Genomic DNA, 17,234 nt, shown 5'->3' with positions numbered 1-17,234 from the left:
GCTGGCATGGAGGGTGGGGGCAAGGGGCAGCGGGTGGGAGAGCTAGGTCCAGACTGCCCGGGAGAAAATGAAGGGCTGTGTGCGCCATCCCCAAGCTCTTGTCCACATTTGGGGCTTGCAGTCGTGATTGGCCAGTAGAGGTGGCCTAGGGCAGCACATTGAAAGATCCTGAAGTTGGCCTCTTCACCTCTTGCCGTCATTCACCGTAGCCCTACCCCCCACCCCCTCCAGGCCCATCCCCAGCCTCTGAGACAGAAAGCGGTATAGCAGTGAGCTCCTGGCCATCCCCTGACGTCATAGGGCCTCTTAATCAGAGCAATGTCACGTTGGTCTTTTGCTTCCCTCCACAGGACACCACACCCAAAACGGACTCTTCCTCTACCAAACAGAGTATCGCAGGTAATTGGACCCTCCTTCCCTTGGTTTCCATGCTCTCTCTAATCTTTAATGCCCTTTTCTCCATTCTGAGTGAGCGGCTCTAGGTGGGCCGCATCTGCAGGAAGAACCTCTGTGCTCTGTGGGATGAGGTAGTAGATTGTATAGTTTTAGGGTCACACCCGATCTCGGAGATAACTATACAGTCTACTGTCTTTCCCACGGGGCTCCACTGTCACCAGGGCTCAGCCCATTCATGTCCCACACGTGCTGAGGCGCTACTCACATCTCGCCTCGAGGCTGGTATGGCGCAGGGTACTTGGCCTGCCTTTTGCCATAGGAAGTTTGGGACGGAAGCTGCTCTGGGACCCTCCCAGAGGGGAGCACTGTGGACCAGGGCAGCCATGTCTAGATGAAAAAGGGGCTCGGGCTCCCAGTCCTCTGCTGGCCGTCCTCTGCCCCCCCTCCCGCTGCCCCCAGTAGCCAATGGTGTCTAGAGGGGGCTTGTCTACCCAAGGAAGGCCCCTTTGCCTTTTACTCACTTGGTCCCCTGAGGCCTTCCCCCGGGCAATAGGGTCAGATGCTGCTGCCACTATGGACAATGACTTCCTCCATGCCAGACGCCGAGCTGGTCACTGTATAAAAAGGATCTCACTTGGTCTCCACAATAACTCTGGCAGCTGATGCTGCTATTATTCCCATGTTACAGTTGAGGAAACTGAGGCAGACACGTGAAGTGACTTGCCTAGCCTGTCACGGTTCTTAAGGACCCAAGGCCAGATTGGAACTTGTCATGCTGCCAGGCCCAGCTTGCCCATCCATTGTGTTGTTCTAGTTACCTACTTGGCCTGGAGAACAGCTAGATCCAGGGTCTGAGCCCAAGTCTTTAGATTGGCCTCTCATCTGAGAGTTGCCCCTGAGGCCACAGCCAGTATTGGGGACCTGAAGCAGGTTTTGAAGGGAGCCTTTGTTGCTTCTAGGGCTTGCTCACTTGCTCGCTCACTTGCTGCCTGCCTCTGTCCCACTTGTCCACCTCCCACCCCTGCACCGCCTTTTCTTTAGTAAGAGGAAACAGGTCTCCACGGAGATCAAAAGGTAGTAAATTGTTTGGGAATTGTTTGGATTCTTTCCCTCCCGTTGGGAGCTGCTAGCTAAACAACTTTGTACGATTTGCTGCTCACCTGGGTGTGTATAGTACACATAGCCACCTTGTTCCATTCTTGGCTTGAGGCCCAGGCCCATGGGCACCAGCGCCCTTCCTGGCAAGCTGCTAGCCGGAAAAAGTGGTAAAATCTCCCTCCTGACTTTGATGGGAACATAGCTAAACCGAAACTGGGCACATCACGGGATCACCGCCATTATCGGCCCAGGACACAACAGAAACGCACCCGGAGTGAGTTCGGAGCCCTGAAGCCACGGGGTTGCAGAGGCTCCACATTCCCGCCTGCCGCTTTAAGGACATGCCCCTGAACAGGCCCAGCTTCCCCATCCTGGCCGCATGTGGAACAGTTTTTCTGGGCTGGCTGGCCCAGGGTTGCCCCAGCACATCCCCCTTTCCTGCTAAGGGCTGGCTGGATTCTTGCCTGCAGGCTACTCAGCCATGTGTCCCGACTTTTTTTGTGAAAGATCAGACTGCTTGATCCACCAACAACCCCCTCTCTAGCCAAAGGCGCCTCAGACCCAAACAGACCCTTGTTACTCTGGAACCCTCCTCAACAGCCTCTTCTGGCAGCAGTTGACCCTTGACCAAGAGCTCCCTGGACCGGCTTCGGCTCCAGGCCCAGAGGCTGCCACCCAGCCACTGATGCCTACAGAACACAAGCACTTGGGCTCCGGGCAAGCTGGCGGGGAAACTGAAGCCATACAGTTCTCCCTGGCTCCCAAGATAAGTAAGCATCAATCAAAAGCTGGGCCCATCCCTGGGACACAGGGACGTAACCAACGATGTAGTCCCAGCCCCTCGTTCAAGGAGGAAAGGGACCAAGAGAAGAAATTGGGTGCCAAATCTGAATCAAGACCCTTGGACTAAAGCCGACTGCCTGGAGGGAAGTGCCGGATGCTCTTTGTGCCCTTTGCGGATGAATTTAAGCTTCTTGAGCTCCTTCTAAGACCCACCCTGGCAGGCTCGGGGAGAAGGGGAGGGAAAGGAAGGGAGGGGGTGCATGTATACTGGTGTTAAACAACAAACAATAAAAAAGATTTCCACCGCCGAGGTTCTGGACCTCTGTAGAGGGCAGACAGTGAGCCCTGGGGAGACTGATGGCTTCTAGTGGTGAGGAAAGCAAAGTTGAGACTTGAGGTGGGCACCAAAGAGGTGACCAGGAGACACAGAATGGTCCTCTGTATGATGGACTTGGATGAGGAGTGGTCTGGGGAAAAGCCCACCTCTCTATCGGAAGGGGGAGGACATAGCAGCTGGAGGCCATGAGGATCGTGGTCAATTGCCCGTTGCTCTCGTGTTGCTGCTCCCATCTCTCCCCTCTCCCTGAAGGCCGGCTGGCAGGCATGGACTTGACATCATCTCTCCTGGTTTCCACACAGCCTCCCTGTCTCCAGAAAGGGCCGAGGATTCTGATGCCCTGACAGCTGTGAGCAGTCAACTGGAGGGCTCCCCCATGGACACCAGCAGCCTGGCTTCTTGCAACCTAGAGGAAGGGGTTGGGGATGGTACCACGACCAGCGGCGCTGAAGCTCCCGAACCCGCTCCCACCACTCCCGGAGATGCCCCGCAGACTGGGGCCGAAACCCAAGGTAGCGGCGACGAGCCGGGAGAGTCCCCGGAAGAGTCCCCACAACAGGCCGAGGACAGGTATGGTCAGAGAGCCCGCACCGCTGTGGGAATCCAGTTGAGTCATTCACAGAGTGCTCCTCCTTGGATGCTCACCTAAGTGACCTTTTCTCCCTTTGTGTTTTCCTAGCTCTCCCCAGGGCTCATCCTCAGAAAGCTCCTCCACCAGAGATTCGGCCGTGGCCATTTCCGGAGCAGATTCCAGGGGCCTCCTGGAAGAACCGCTGCCCTCGACTAGCAGTGAAGAAGAAGATCCTCTGGCAGGTGAGGCTCAAGATGGGGCAGGCTGGCCCTGTGGGCTCCAGTAGCTTAGTGGCCACTAACCTCCCTTCTCAGGTATTTGGAGGGAGGTTAGGGTGCCCTGTACACCTGCTGCTCCCACAGCCCAATTGCGGCATTCTGGGCCCAGGGAGGTGCTCGTGCTCAGGTGCTGTTTGTTGTCGCTGCTGACACATTAAAGAAACTAAGCGCAAGTACAAAATTATACACGTGAGCAGCGAGAATAAGAGATGACAGAGGACCTGAGCTCAAATCTCAGCCTAGTTGTTGAGTGGCCAGCCGGCCATGTGACTGGAGACACTGGGTTTCGATTTCCTCCCCTCCTAAGTGGGGCCAAGATCCATGCTCACAGGATGAGACGAATGGGAGTCCATGCTCTAGCTGAGGAGGGGGCAGAGAGAGTGTGGGGCTGTCCATAGGGCGGGCCTGAGCATGGCACGCATCTGAGCATCTCAACAGGGAGGTCGGGAGTGAATTCCTCCTGCTTTTTTGCCAAGCACCACGTACGGGCAGCTCTAGCCGAGGTTCCCACTTTGCCTGGCCCCATGGAATGCTCTCCGAGGTCCTGTTGCTTCCCAAAACGGGAATTCGGGTTCAGATTGTCCAAGGCTAAGGTAGCTTGTTTTTGACCCAGAGGGCCACAGATCCGTCTGTGGGCTGGGAGAGCTTGGAACCCCTGCATGCAGAGCTGCTCCCAAGGCTATGGCCAGGTATCAGTCAACTGCCACTTATCCTTTTCTGGTCTATGCAGAATTTGGACTCGGTTGCCCTGTACCACATTGGCTGCTTTCCTTCAGGGGGTTTCCTGGTCACCTCTGGGAAATTGAGACACAGTTGAACTCCACAGACAAGTTCTGTTACTTCCCCTAGGTATTAACCTTCCCGAAGGTGTGGATCCCTCCTTTTTGGCCGCACTGCCTGATGATATCCGCAGGGAGGTCTTACAGAATCAGCTGGGCATCCGACCCCCCGCCCGGGTCGCTCCTGCTGCCACCACTCCAACTCCTCCCCCCGTGGTGGGGAACCCCAATGTGACGGAAGTGAGCCCTGAGTTTCTTGCAGCCCTGCCCCCTGCCATCCAGGAAGAGGTATGGGGGGGAGGGGGGCTGTGTGCCTTATTGAATTCATTTTGTAGGGGTTTTCTTGCATGCCTCCTCACCCCCATTGACTTAAATCAATTTAGCTGACATGTGGGCCCATAGCACTGGCCCTGCAAGCTTTCTTCCTGCTCGGGGCAGAACAGAGCACCTGAAAGAGAGCCCACAGACTCAGAACCATACGGTGGCCCTCAGTCACTCCCTCAGGCTGATCACTTGTCCTCCAAGTGGCCGGGGACTGGAGCATGTTTATGGCAGACCCAGGGGGCCAAGTCTTTTGGATTTCTCTGGCCCTCGGTGCTTTCGGTTGGCCAAGCCGGTGGGCCTTTGCCTCGGCTGCATCAGGCCCACCCAGCCTTTGCTGAGTTGGAGGATTAAACTGACTACTGATCTCTTTGGCCTTTCGTTCCCCCTGTTCGACAGGTCCTTGCCCAGCAGCGGGCTGAGCAACAGAGGCGAGAGCTAGCCCAGAACAGCAGTTCCGATACCCCGATGGACCCGGTGACCTTCATCCAAACTCTGCCATCAGACCTACGCCGTAGCGTGCTAGAGGACATGGAAGACAGTGTGCTGGCAGTGATGCCCCCTGACATTGCTGCCGAGGCCCAAGCCCTTCGGCGAGAGCAGGAAGCCCGGCAGAGACAGTTGATGCATGAGAGGCTCTTCGGACACAGCAGCACATCAGCCCTCTCGGCCATCCTCAGGAGCCCGGGTATGTGGTGGGGGTGGGGCAGAGGAGAGGCCTCTGGGGAGTGGGGGAAGATCCAGGCCTGGCATATACCTCCATTTCTCTCACCTTCTTCTTTACCTTGGCAGCCTTCACAAGTCGCCTGAGCGGCAACCGAGCAGTCCAATACACACGGCTGGCTGTCCAAAGGGGTGGCACTTTCCAGATGAGTGGGAGCAGTAGCCATACCAGGTATGTTCCTCCCCAGGTCCCCATTGCCAAATGCCCTCTTGCTTCTGGGCATGACCACTGTGGCCCACAGAAAAGCCGTTCTGCTCCCACCCGCTCCTTTGGGCATGGGACAACTGAGCAACCTGTAGGGGCTTGCAGTTTGGCCAGGGCAGGGCCATGCAACCCTCCACTTTTTAGCAGATCAATAGGTCCCTTCTGGTCCTGGCCTGGATGGGACTTGCCTACATTTTCTCACCTTCAGCCGTCTGACGCTGCTTGGGCTAAACTCTGTAAGGAGTGATGGAAGAGGAGGCGAGAGCGAGGCCCCAAGCGAGCTTACATAGCCGAGCCCAAGAGGCCCAGAACTGGGGCTCCCAAGCATTGCTTCTCTAGATCAGATTCCCAAGCCAGGCTAGATCTGCTGTGATAAAGGGCCCTCAGGCCATGGATTCACCTTCCATACGTCTGATTGCTGTCTAAAGACAGGCCTTGTGTTGCCCTGTATCACCCAGCACATAGGTGGGGAATGGAATCGGGGCTCCTTCGTGCCCTGTACCCCACAATCCTAAGTCGTATGCTTGTTGGCTTGAACACCCACCTGAGCATTTGCTACAAATGTCCTACCTTTGACCAACACCAGAAGAATAAGGAAAAGATGGGAACGGACGGGACAGCTGCCTCCCTGAGGGAATAGTGAGTGGGACTGCCCCCCCTGCAGGTGTTCCCTAAACAGGTTGCTCTTGCTGGGCAGAGGACAAACAGAAGCCTCTCTGGTCAATCACAACCGGCACTTTTAAGTTGCAGAGAGAGACTCCTTTTCCGTTCCCTGTGTCCCATACCCATGCACACAAGTGAAACTGAGAGGGACTTTTCCAGTAAACCCTCACGCCAGCCCCAGGTGCCCTTCTTTGTTCACCGATGAGGGGTCGTGCCTTTGGAGGGACATGAGAGATCACATGTAGCCCAACTCCTCTCGCTGGCTTCTTCATTTATCTCCTTTTTCTAAAAGGAATAACTCAAGCCCAGGTTGAGCCCGAGGTAGAAGAAAGCCCCCCAAAAGGGGAAGGGGCCGCAGGACACAAGTTGAGGGCTCTAGATTCCCAGCAAGCCCTCAGAGCCGCGTTCATCTCGCTCCTTTGTATGCCATGAATGCTTGGAGTTCAGTGTTCTCTGTGGAGGTCGAGAGAGCCTGGTGTTTGGAATGGTAGCAAGCCGCGGCTTGCTGGCTTGGCGAAGGGGGAGCTCCGCTTCCCCTTGATGCTTCTGAGGGAGCAGATCCCGAATTGTGTGTCTGTAATATTGCAGGCCCCAGGAAGCTTTCCAGGCTAGCTCCTCTGCTCCTTAGCTTGGACAGCTCTCCTTGGGCCTTCTCGGGGGGAGTTTAGCTCCCCTTTCACCCTGAACTCCCAGCCCCGTTTGTATTACGTCAGTTGTGAGGCAAACCGGGAGCAAGCTGACAGTCCCCTGTCTTGCAGGCCCTCCGGCAGCAACGTGGACAGCCTCTTGCGCCTCCGGGGCCGCCTTCTTCTGGACCACGAAGCCCTGTCGTGTCTCTTGGTCCTCCTCTTTGTGGATGAGCCCAAGCTGAACACAAGCCGCCTCCACCGAGTCCTGCGTAACCTGTGCTACCACGGCCAGACCCGCCACTGGGTTATCCGCAGCCTGCTGTCCATTTTGCAGCGGAGCAGTGAAAGCGAGCTATGCATTGAGACTCCCAAGGCCACTGCCAGTGAGGAAAAGGGCAAGAAGGCAGCCAAGGTCTGCCCCACAGGCAGCCATGACAGCCGCCCCCTCGACCTGCTCCACAAGATGGAGTCCAAGAGCTCCAGTCAGCTTTCGTGGCTGTCTGTATCCATGGATGCAGCCCTAGGCTGCCGGACTAACATCTTCCAGATCCAGCGGGCAGCAGGCCGCAAGCACTCTGGCTGTGGCTCCACCGTCCATATCCACCCCCAGGCTGCTCCCGTGGTCTGTAGGCACGTTCTGGATACGCTTATACAGTTAGCCAAGGTGAGGACTAGTGCACTCCAGGGTACCATGGGGCCCAGGCCTGAGGCCTCGCACTTGGGAAGCCCGGAGATGAGGTGGGATGGGGATTTGGCGAGTACTGAGATGTTGGGTACCAAGAGAGGCCGATTCGTTCATGTGCCAGCTCTTGGGGTTGGCGGTCAGGGTGAGCTTGGCATGGCTCTCGTAACCATGTGGCAGAAACAGTCTGAGAAAGATCACCAGGGACAGGGCTAGGAGTCGGGAGGGGGGAGGCCATGTATTCTGGTCCCTGATGTGCTTCTGTGGGCTCATCTCCCCAATAAACAGTCGGGCGGCCCCACACACACACACACACACATTCCCCCCATGTGAGCCAGAGCCGGCTCACTTTCTGGCCTTTGGGGCCCGCCTTCCGCCCAAGCACAACCTCTCCCTGCTTCCCCACAGGTTTTCCCCAGTCATTTCACGCAGCAGCGGACCAAAGAGACAACTTGTGACAGCGATCGGGAGAGGAGCAACAAACAGACCTGTAGCCCCTGCCCCGGCCAGTCAACCAGTAGCGGCATCTCCACTGACTTCTGGGACTTGCTGGTCAAACTGGACAACATGAACGTCAGCCGCAAAGGCAAAAACTCTGTCAAGTCAGGGCCCATCAATGTGGGCAGTGAGGGAGAGAGCTCTCTGTACAGCCTCGAGGCCTCTCCTCTGGGGCAGCTCATGAACATGTTGTCCCATCCGGTCATCCGGCGGAGCTCCCTCCTCACTGAGAAGCTCCTGCGTCTCTTGTCCCTCATCTCCATTGCACTGCCTGAGAACAAACCTCCAGAGACTGTGGCCAACCCCAGCAGCAGCACCGGCACTCCTTCCACCACCACTGCCTCCTCGACAAGTGCCGCCTCTACCAACACTGGAGTCGCCACCCCGGCCACCCTCACTCCCAGCCCCACCCCAGCTGGAGCTTCAGCCGCCGCCCCGGTGGCTCCCACCACCACAACCGTCCCGACCGTGGTCGCAGGTGAGTCGTCCCGGGTGATTCGGGCTTGTCCACTAGAGCCTTCCAAATAAGACCCAGCCTTGAGGAGAGCTGCCGTGGTGGCCGTTTGAGTCACGCTAAGATTCTGCTAGTCGTCACTTGTGTGCCAGCGTGGGGGGACATCGACCCCACGCTTAGCCCATATGAGGGGGGGGAACCTAGCACAGGTTTGTGGCATGGCCCACTGAGCCTTTTGCTGGGCTGAGAGAAGAGCGTTTCAAGGAGCAAGAAACGAGGTTGGGGTCCCAGTGCCATGGAAGGAGTTATTACAGCAAGTTAAGACAACCAGACCCTCTTTTTGAGTATCCAGTATTAAACCTGGTCCTTGACTCTAGCCCCCTTGGCATCAGACTGCTGGCCACTCGCTGGGTAACAGAGGAAAGCACTTCTTTTGATACTCCACCAGGCTGCCCGGGCCAATTGGGTGGTGTCCTCGTCCCGCCGGGCTGCCCCCTTGTGCTCACTCCTGGCATTGTTTTTCCTTTGAAGCTACTGCTAAGAGCGGCAAATCCCCGGCAAAGGCTGGTGAAGGAAGCAGCGCGGGGACCATGGATAGCAAGATGGCGGCCTCAGGCCTGACGGAAAATCAGCTCCAGCTCTCCGTCGAGGTGAGCTGGGGGCCGGGCGGGGCTGAAAACCCTGGGGTAGGGACAGCAGGAGTACCTGGCCCACACTTGGGAGCCACTCTAATTGCACGCACCCACTCTGCTCCTAGGTGCTGACCTCCCACTCATGTTCAGAAGAAGGCCTGGAAGATGCAGCCAACGTCCTCCTGCAGCTTTCCAGGGGTGACCAGCGACCCGAGATACCGTTCTCAAGCTACTGTTGAATGGAGCCAGGCATCTGGGTTACACCCTGTGCAAGCAGATTGGTAAGAAGGGAGGGTGCCCCACATCCTGCTTCGGGACCCTCGTTTTCACCCAGACTTCAGGCACAGCCTCCATTTTCAAGGCCTTCAAAAGTGCCACCTTGGGTTCCCAGGCAAGAACTTGCCTCAAACAGAACCTTGTGCAAATGAGGGCGTTCAGTCTAGTTCCCTTTTCCTTGGGTCTTGTAAAAAGGGAGCCCAAAGACATCTACTGCTTCCAGCTCAGCTCCTAATAGGTGTAGGACGGCCAAGGGGGCTACGCCAGCCTTAACTCTGATGGGCCAAGGAGAAGGGCCCTTGAAGGCCATTTGGTCCACCCAGGGGGAACAAGTCTTATTACCTCCCTCCTGGCTACAGCTAGGGGTCCCACCGGCCCGCCCCCTTTGGGTGTTCTGGGGGGATCAGATGATGAGTGGGAAACAGGATGGAGGTGGGTGCTGCCCCGACTCTCACCAGCAGCCTCTCAGAATGCTTTGCTTTTTGGGCTCGCCTCAGGGACTCTCCTGGCTGAGCTGCGAGAGTACAACTTGGAGCAGCAGAGACAGGCCCAGTGTGAGATCCTGTCTCCAGACGGGCTTCCCGAAGAGCAGCCACAGGCCACACGCTTGAAAGGGAAGATGCAGAGCAGGTGAGCCACCTCCCTCGTTCGGGCAGCCCTGGGACACACGGCCTCGCCAGCCGAGACCTGGCCTGTGGCAGCAGCACCGTTTCTTTCCCTGGGCGTGTATTTCCTACTCTCACCTCCTCTTCTCCTCCCTCCCCCATCCTTCTTTCTCTTTTCTCTCGCTCTCTCCTGTTCCTTCACTCCATCTCTCCTTCTGTCCTTTCCCACCCTTTCACTCTACCCCCTTCCCTCCCTCCCTCCCCTCCTCTCTCTCTCTCTCTCTCTCTCCACACACAATTCCACACCACACACACACACACACACACACACAGTAAACCCCCTACGGCCCCCTAGGTTTGCGCCGAGCGTGGTCATGGGCATCTCAGGCGTCCTGGGGGGAAACTCCACTGCCATCCATGTCCATGCTGACATCCAAAACGTCCACGCAGAAGTTCTTCCTCGCGTTCCGATATCATCCAGCTCCGGTGCCCGCGCCCAGAGCTAACAAGAAAGGAACGAAGGCCCGGCTGGTAGGCTGTTTAGCTGGGGGTCCCGGCCACAGGATGCGGCGGCGCCTCTCCACCTGTTCTCTGGGCCTTGGCTCTCGGGTGCCCAGTGGGGGAAGAGAAGAAAAGGGGAAAAAAACCCCCCGGAAGGGTTGGTGGCGCCCCGTGGCTTCCCCGGGGGTGACCTTACTCTATTCCCCATTCCCAGGCCCCTCCACCTGGGCCGGCTGCATCCAGGCACTGTTCGCGGGGCTGAGGCGTGCCTTGCCCAAAATGGACGTTTGAGGGTCAGAAGGCGGGACAGCACAACAACGATTGGGCGTGATGCCTGGGGCCTCTCATTTGTTCATTTTCTTTTTCTTTCTTCATCTGCATGTCTTCTCCCTCCACCCCCCCCACCCTCTTTCTTGACTTTGTCCCGGGACTTCTAGGGGGTCATGTTTCCTCTTGGTGTTTCTTGGCCTTTCTTTGGCACCTTTGACCACCTGGTTGCCATTGTGCCCCTTTCTGCAGACTTCTGGGTCCCAAGTAGGAGTTGGGAACCATCTGGTCCCAAACGGCACCCCTTGGAGCCCTGGCAATGCTCGGAGCAAACACCCCCTGCCACAAGCTCAGGCCCTTCCTCAGGAGGGCAACGTGGTAGCTTCCAGTACAAATGGCCCCGGTCCTCTTCTCTTGCCCAAGTAACTCAGAGAAGAAAGAAGGTCCAGGAGGGTTTTTGGCCCGTATGACACCAATCTTTATCTAGGGTAAAGGGGAGGGGACAGAACGGGAAGGCTCTAGGTACCTGAGCGCTGCCAGGGCTCCGACAGAACACCGCTCTTGTTTGTGTCAGTTCGGGAGGACCCCCTCTCAAGGAAACGAGGCCCAGACGCCCCGGGGAGCCATGTCTCCCTTTTTGTCCAGTCGGAGTCCAGCCAGCCATGCCACTCGGGGGCAGTTCCCATGGATGTGGACCACCGTCCCCCCTTCTCAAGCACCCCAGTCCTCGGTCAGTGCGTTGGTCCTGGGAACATGGGAACTTGGCGGGAAGCAGGTTTTCCAGGCTTATCTTTTGTGGGGTGGAGAGGCAGGTGTGGGGCCCCTGTGCTGAGCTTTCTCCTTCAGGGGCGGGGGGGAGCGCAAAGCTGCCCCTTGGGAGTAGACCTGGCCTGGGGGTCTAGGGGCAGCTTCCCCAAGGCCCTTGAGAAAAGGCACCGGCTGTATCTGGTAAGGCATCATGTTCGGCCCTGAGACCCTGTGCTAGTAAGCAAGGTCTCTCTGGAGCCCAGTGGACAGGTTTTGCGGCCTGTGGCCTTCATGTGTTTGTTCCTCTCCTTCTCCCCCCAGGCTCAGAAGGAAGTCAACAGAGCGAGAAGGAGAAGGAAGAGAGACCACCTGACCTGCCCCTGCTTAGCGAGCAGCTGAGCCTCGATGAATTGTGGGACATGTTGGGCGAGTGTTTGAAGGAGCTGGAAGAATCCCATGATCAGCACGCAGTGCTAGGTGAGCCTGTGGGGCCTCCCGGCGGCAGTCCCCATGTCCCCTGCCCCAGAGGCCCATGACGTGACGCACTCCCATTGGCCCTTCTTCCCCTTCACAGTGCTACAACCTGCTGTTGAAGCCTTCTTCCTGGTCCATGCTACTGAGCGGGAGAGCAAGCCGCCTGTTCGGGACACCCGGGAAAGCCAGCTAGCTCACATCAAGGATGAGCCGCCACCGCTGTCCCCTGCTCCTCTGACCCCTGCCACCCCCTCTTCCCTGGACCCCTTCTTCTCCCGCGAGCCCTCCTCTATGCACATTTCCTCCAGCCTGCCCCCAGACACACAGAAGTTTCTCCGGTTTGCAGGTGAGGGGGACGGGGCCTGCATTACATCCATCCGATCTCCCTGCCTTCGGTTGGCCCCGAGTTGCCCTAAAGGGCTGGGCGGGGGACTCCCCTGTCTCCAAGCTCATTCAGAAGGGAAAGAAGAGACAGCAGAACAGAAAGGCCTGGGCCTCAGCCCTCTGATCCCGGACCTGATACCTGCCTTCTCTCCCCTCTGCAGAGACTCATCGCACTGTGCTCAATCAGATCCTCCGTCAGTCCACCACCCATCTTGCAGACGGGCCCTTCGCCGTCCTGGTGGACTACATCCGCGTGCTTGACTTCGACGTTAAGCGCAAGTACGTGATGGGTGGGGGGGTGCGTCTGGGTCACTTACTGGGGGAGAAGGGCTTGGCTCTGGATCCCAGGCCTCAGCTTCCCAATCTGGAAAAGGAAGGGGGCGATGGGATATTCGATGGGACCAAGTCCTACCAGCCTGGGCCTGAAGTGCGCGGTGCAAGGGGGCCTGTCTTTTTCTTCTTCTGTGTGGGCATACACAGGCGTGGTCTGAGCATGGAGGGTTGGGGGGTGCAGCTTCATGGCTTCAGCAGCCTGCTCCTTTCAACTTCTTACCTGCCTGTTGGCTCAGTTGAGGCAAATGCTTCCACGTGGTATCACCACGTCCCCTTGGGCTAACCCAAACTGCTCCTTCGGTATAAGGTGGCAGCCCGAGGCCCCACAGCATGACCCATCTAGTCCCCCCCCCCCAGGTATTTCCGCCAAGAGCTTGAGCGTCTGGATGAGGGACTGCGCAAAGAAGACATGGCTGTGCACGTGCGCCGCGACCACGTGTTTGAAGACTCTTACCGGGAGCTACATCGCAAATCCCCAGAGGAAATGAAGAATCGCTTGTAAGGGCCCCAGGGGTGATGGGCCAGGCAGCTGGCTGAGGGCCCCCCTCCCTCCCCCACAAAAGTCAAAACAAGACTCCCATCTCAGGGCTCGACCTGCATGTTGAGCATTGCGGCTGCTCGGCAGACCCCTGCTCCCAACCCGGGGGCTCCCTTCTTGGCTTTGGCCGAGTCCCAGTCGGTATCTTTGGAGGAAAGCTTTGAGGGGCCTGTCTTGGAGGCAAGGACAGATGCCATCTGAGCCATTCCATTTGGGGCAGGGGTTTTGTTGGGGCCTTTCCCCCACATCACCTCAGGGCCCCCCTCCTGCTTTCACCACCCACTGCAAAGGATCAGGGCCTGGTTGGCCAGCTAGGGAGTGTGGTGGGGGGTGGGGGGTGGTTTGAAGAGCTGACTTGGATCCTGGCCCTCAGTTTACCCACTTATCAGATGATCTCACAGGCCCCTTAGAACCCTAACCAAAGATCCTATGATCTTAATTGTCAGTGGTCCTGGGGAGCGGGCCATCTTGAGCATGGGCTCAGGGAGCCTCTGGGTGGTGCTGGCTGGTCTGGGGTGGGGTGGGGTGGGGTGGGGTGGGCTAACGCCATCCCATCCCATCTTCCCCATGCCAGGTACATAGTGTTTGAAGGAGAAGAGGGCCAGGATGCCGGGGGTCTCCTGCGAGAGTGGTACATGATCATCTCCCGAGAGATGTTCAACCCCATGTATGCCCTGTTCCGGACCTCCCCTGGCGACCGGGTCACCTACACCATCAACCCCTCTTCCCACTGCAACCCCAACCATCTTAGCTACTTCAAGTTTGTCGGACGCATCGTAGCCAAGGCTGTGTACGACAACCGCCTTCTGGAGTGCTACTTCACCAGGTCCTTCTACAAGCACATCCTGGGCAAGTCGGTCCGGTAAGGAGACACCCGCCTCGTGACCACTGCCACTCCCTACCCCTGCCTCATGCCCACCACCACCGCCTGCTCACCACGGCTTGTGCTTGTCTTTAGGTACACAGACATGGAAAGTGAGGACTACCACTTTTACCAAGGCCTCGTTTACCTGCTGGAAAATGACGTTTCCACTCTTGGCTACGACCTTACTTTCAGCACAGAGGTAACTGGCGGGGAAGATGCCCTGGGATGTTTCCCCTTCTCCTCACCTATGGGAGAGCCAAGGTTTCCTGTGGGCCAGGCTTGAGCCATCTGTAAATCGAGGTTCCCGGGCTCGGGTTTTCTCTGCAAGTTTGGCGGGTAGGGAGCAAGCGAGCATTTCTCTTGTGCCGGGCCCCATGTTAAGCTTTTGCGAATGTGCCCTCTCTTGTTCCTCACGATGGCTCTGGGAGGGAGGGGCCATCATCATCCCCATTTTCCAGCTGAGGAAACTGAGGCGGGCAGGGCTGCCGTTCAGTGTCTGAGGCCAGGTGTGGAGGCAGGTGGTCCGGTCCCCCGGTTTAAAAGAAATCCAGTCCCCCAGCCCTTGGTCACTTAAGTCAAAAGCCAGAAACCCCAAATGGGATTTGAGGAGAACAGCATAGTAGCCCCTGCACCAAATCCAGCTGCCAAGGGGAGGGGATGCTGTCCACTCAGCACAGTTGAGGTGGCTGGTCTTTCTTGCTTGAAGGTTCAAGAGTTTGGGGTCTGCGAGGTCCGGGATCTGAAACCCAATGGAGCCAACATTCTGGTGACTGAGGAGAACAAGAAGGAGTATGTGCACCTTGTGTGCCAGATGAGGATGACAGGTACCCCGGGGGGGACTCAGAGGTACTTTTGTGTGAGCGTCAACTCGGGCCCCAGCAAGATGGCGGGAGGGACACGCCCAGGCACCGTGCTCCTGAGGCTGCCCTCCTTGGTGAAAATGAACCCAGCATGGGGGACTGACGTGCAGAAGCGTGGGCTTTGGAATGGGGATCCACCTCGCTCCTGGAGCAACGGTGGGCCTTCTCTTCCCTGCAGGAGCCATCCGGAAACAGCTGGCAGCCTTCTTGGAGGGTTTCCTATGGGGATTTCCCAAGCCCTCATTTCCATCTTCAGGGCAGGGGCTGGAGCTTTCTCTCTCAGGGCCCACCTTCCAGATGACCTCGGTCCAACCACGGGGTATCCACAAGTACCAGTCCAACTCCATCCAGGTGAGTGACCCTGGGGGGCGGTGGCTTACATGTGCGAGCAAGTGTGCACCACCCTGAGGAGTGGCCCTCCCGGGAATCATATGGTGCCCTGGCACCTCCCGGCCGGAGACTCTCCCTGCCCATGAGGGAAAATTGGCCAGAGCAGGCCCAAGCAGGAAACAAGGCCAGTCTGCCGCGGTCCAATGGGCTGGTGCAAAGCCAAAAAAAGTCCCAGCTTTCAAGAGCTCACACCAGCAACCGGATGAAAGGGAAAGAAGGCACTTTAGTTAGGAAGGACCCATGGTCCATCCACATTGTTGATCTCCACTCGCCCAGAGACATCCCAAAAGGAAGCGGAATCTTTCCCTCTGAGGCCTCCCCACCCAGCAGCGGTCTCGTACTTCTGTCCGGGTCTCCGGCTCTGTGTGGCACAAGGGCCCTCCAAGGCCCGTCCACATCCCCGCTGTGGCCTCCAGCCCTTCCCATCTCTTGCTGTGGCTGCCTCATTCTCTTCCCCACTTGAGCCATCTTTAATTGAGCCCCCAAAATTGCAAAAGAAGACATAATTTCTTCCCCTTCCCCACCCCCTCCCCCCATTCAATAAGCTCCTTGGACTCCCTGTCGTTTCCAGGGTGTTTCAAATACTGGTTGGCGATCAGAGCCCTCTGTAATGTGCCTCCTCCCCTTCCTGTCTCTTTGCACCTTGCACTCTTTGATCCAGTGGCCCCGGCCCTGGCCGTTCTCCTAACAAGAGCCCTGCCTTCTGGTTGTTTCTCATCTCTATCGCCTGAATGAGGCCCTTCCCAGACCGTGTTTGGCCCTTTCTCCTCCCTGGAGTCATTCTCTATCCCTGGCATGTAGTAGGCACTTGACAGTTGCTTCTGGACCAACCCAACTGTTGATTTGGACGAGGGTCACCAAGTTGGGGGAGGGGCGTGTTCCCTGAAGGGCTGGAAGTTCTGAGACCAGATGCAACCAAAAACCCGGGGCTCTGGGTGTGGGGTCCTTGGTGCTCAACCCCCGGTGTCTTCTCTCTTTAGATCCAGTGGTTCTGGAGAGCCTTGCGTTCTTTCGACCAGGCCGACCGTGCCAAGTTCCTGCAATTCGTGACGGGCACCTCCAAGGTGCCCCTGCGAAATTTTGCCGCCCGGAGGGGCATGAACGGCATCCAGAAGTTTCAGATCCACCGAGATGACCGCTCCACGGACCGCCTGCCTTCGGCCCACACGTGGTAATGGGAGGGCGCCTGATGTGGGTGGGAATGGGGGCCAGTATCTGGGCTGGCGGTACCCCGCTGAGTCCTCTTGCTCCGTCCTTACAGTTTCAATCAGCTGGACCTGCCCGGCTTCACGAAACTGCCGCCACATGCTGCTAAGCCATCCCAGGGGTGTCGGAGGGCTTTGGCCTGGCCTAGGCCCGAGGGCCCTCTGCTCGCCACCCTGTTACTTGTGTCTACTGTCAGACTTGGGGATGGGGGAGGGAGGAAGAAGGGGCGCCCCAAAGGACCCACACAAACGGTTGTCCAAAATAAAGGAAACAAGCAATAATCAACCCAACCCCAACCCTTGTCCTGCCCGTTTAAGCGCCCCATATGGGAAGCACCCTGGGAATTTGGCCCCTTAAGGGAAATTTGGCCCTTGAGAAAGCATTTGGATGGGGGAGGAAGCGGAAAAATTCTCTCTATATATATACATATATATATATTTTTTGGTTCTGTTTGCATTTCTTAATTCGTGCTTGGAAAGTGTTGGTGCGCACATTAAGGAGGCCACGGTGGGGGCTTGGTAGCTGCCTCCCCGGCTCCAGGTGAGGGTTACAATAAAGAGTTCTTGGCAAGACCCCGGAGCCCCAAGCCTCGTTCTTCTGCTTTGTCCGTCCGGGATGTGGGCCCCACAGGTGGCCTCCCCTCACCCTGCCTGTCCCTTACCCATGCCAGGGGGAAATTGGAAAAGAACAGTGGGGAGGGTCCCATTTCTTTATTCAGGACAATGGATGCGCCACATTT

The 17,234-nt window shown here is 57.5% G+C and overlaps 1 protein-coding gene across 1 annotated transcript in view; it reads left to right on the top strand.

The window, feature by feature from the left end:
- Positions 1 to 16,720, top strand: part of HUWE1 (HECT, UBA and WWE domain containing E3 ubiquitin protein ligase 1) — a 98,078-nt gene extending 81,358 nt beyond the window's left edge. The window contains 27 exon segments of the mRNA XM_031945106.1: positions 351 to 399; positions 2,917 to 3,184; positions 3,294 to 3,427; positions 4,313 to 4,530; positions 4,963 to 5,251; positions 5,356 to 5,458; positions 6,913 to 7,447; positions 7,874 to 8,441; positions 8,949 to 9,067; positions 9,175 to 9,250; positions 9,253 to 9,330; positions 9,823 to 9,958; positions 10,646 to 10,724; positions 10,951 to 11,076; positions 11,186 to 11,428; positions 11,652 to 11,922; positions 12,020 to 12,265; positions 12,465 to 12,582; positions 12,994 to 13,134; positions 13,749 to 14,036; positions 14,133 to 14,238; positions 14,746 to 14,863; positions 15,078 to 15,250; positions 16,270 to 16,460; positions 16,551 to 16,587; positions 16,589 to 16,602; positions 16,604 to 16,720. Of these exon segments, the coding sequence (XP_031800966.1) occupies positions 351 to 399; positions 2,917 to 3,184; positions 3,294 to 3,427; positions 4,313 to 4,530; positions 4,963 to 5,251; positions 5,356 to 5,458; positions 6,913 to 7,447; positions 7,874 to 8,441; positions 8,949 to 9,067; positions 9,175 to 9,250; positions 9,253 to 9,330; positions 9,823 to 9,958; positions 10,646 to 10,724; positions 10,951 to 11,076; positions 11,186 to 11,428; positions 11,652 to 11,922; positions 12,020 to 12,265; positions 12,465 to 12,582; positions 12,994 to 13,134; positions 13,749 to 14,036; positions 14,133 to 14,238; positions 14,746 to 14,863; positions 15,078 to 15,250; positions 16,270 to 16,460; positions 16,551 to 16,587; positions 16,589 to 16,602; positions 16,604 to 16,643 (4,764 nt within the window). The 3' untranslated portion in view covers positions 16,644 to 16,720.
- The last annotated feature ends 514 nt before the right edge of the window (positions 16,721 to 17,234 follow it).

Source organism: Sarcophilus harrisii, chromosome X, assembly GCF_902635505.1.
Source record: "Sarcophilus harrisii chromosome X, mSarHar1.11, whole genome shotgun sequence".
NCBI classification, from domain to species: domain Eukaryota; kingdom Metazoa; phylum Chordata; class Mammalia; order Dasyuromorphia; family Dasyuridae; genus Sarcophilus; species Sarcophilus harrisii.
The sequence above is the reverse complement of the archived record's forward strand: the minus strand, read 5'-3'. Positions and strand labels throughout refer to the sequence as shown.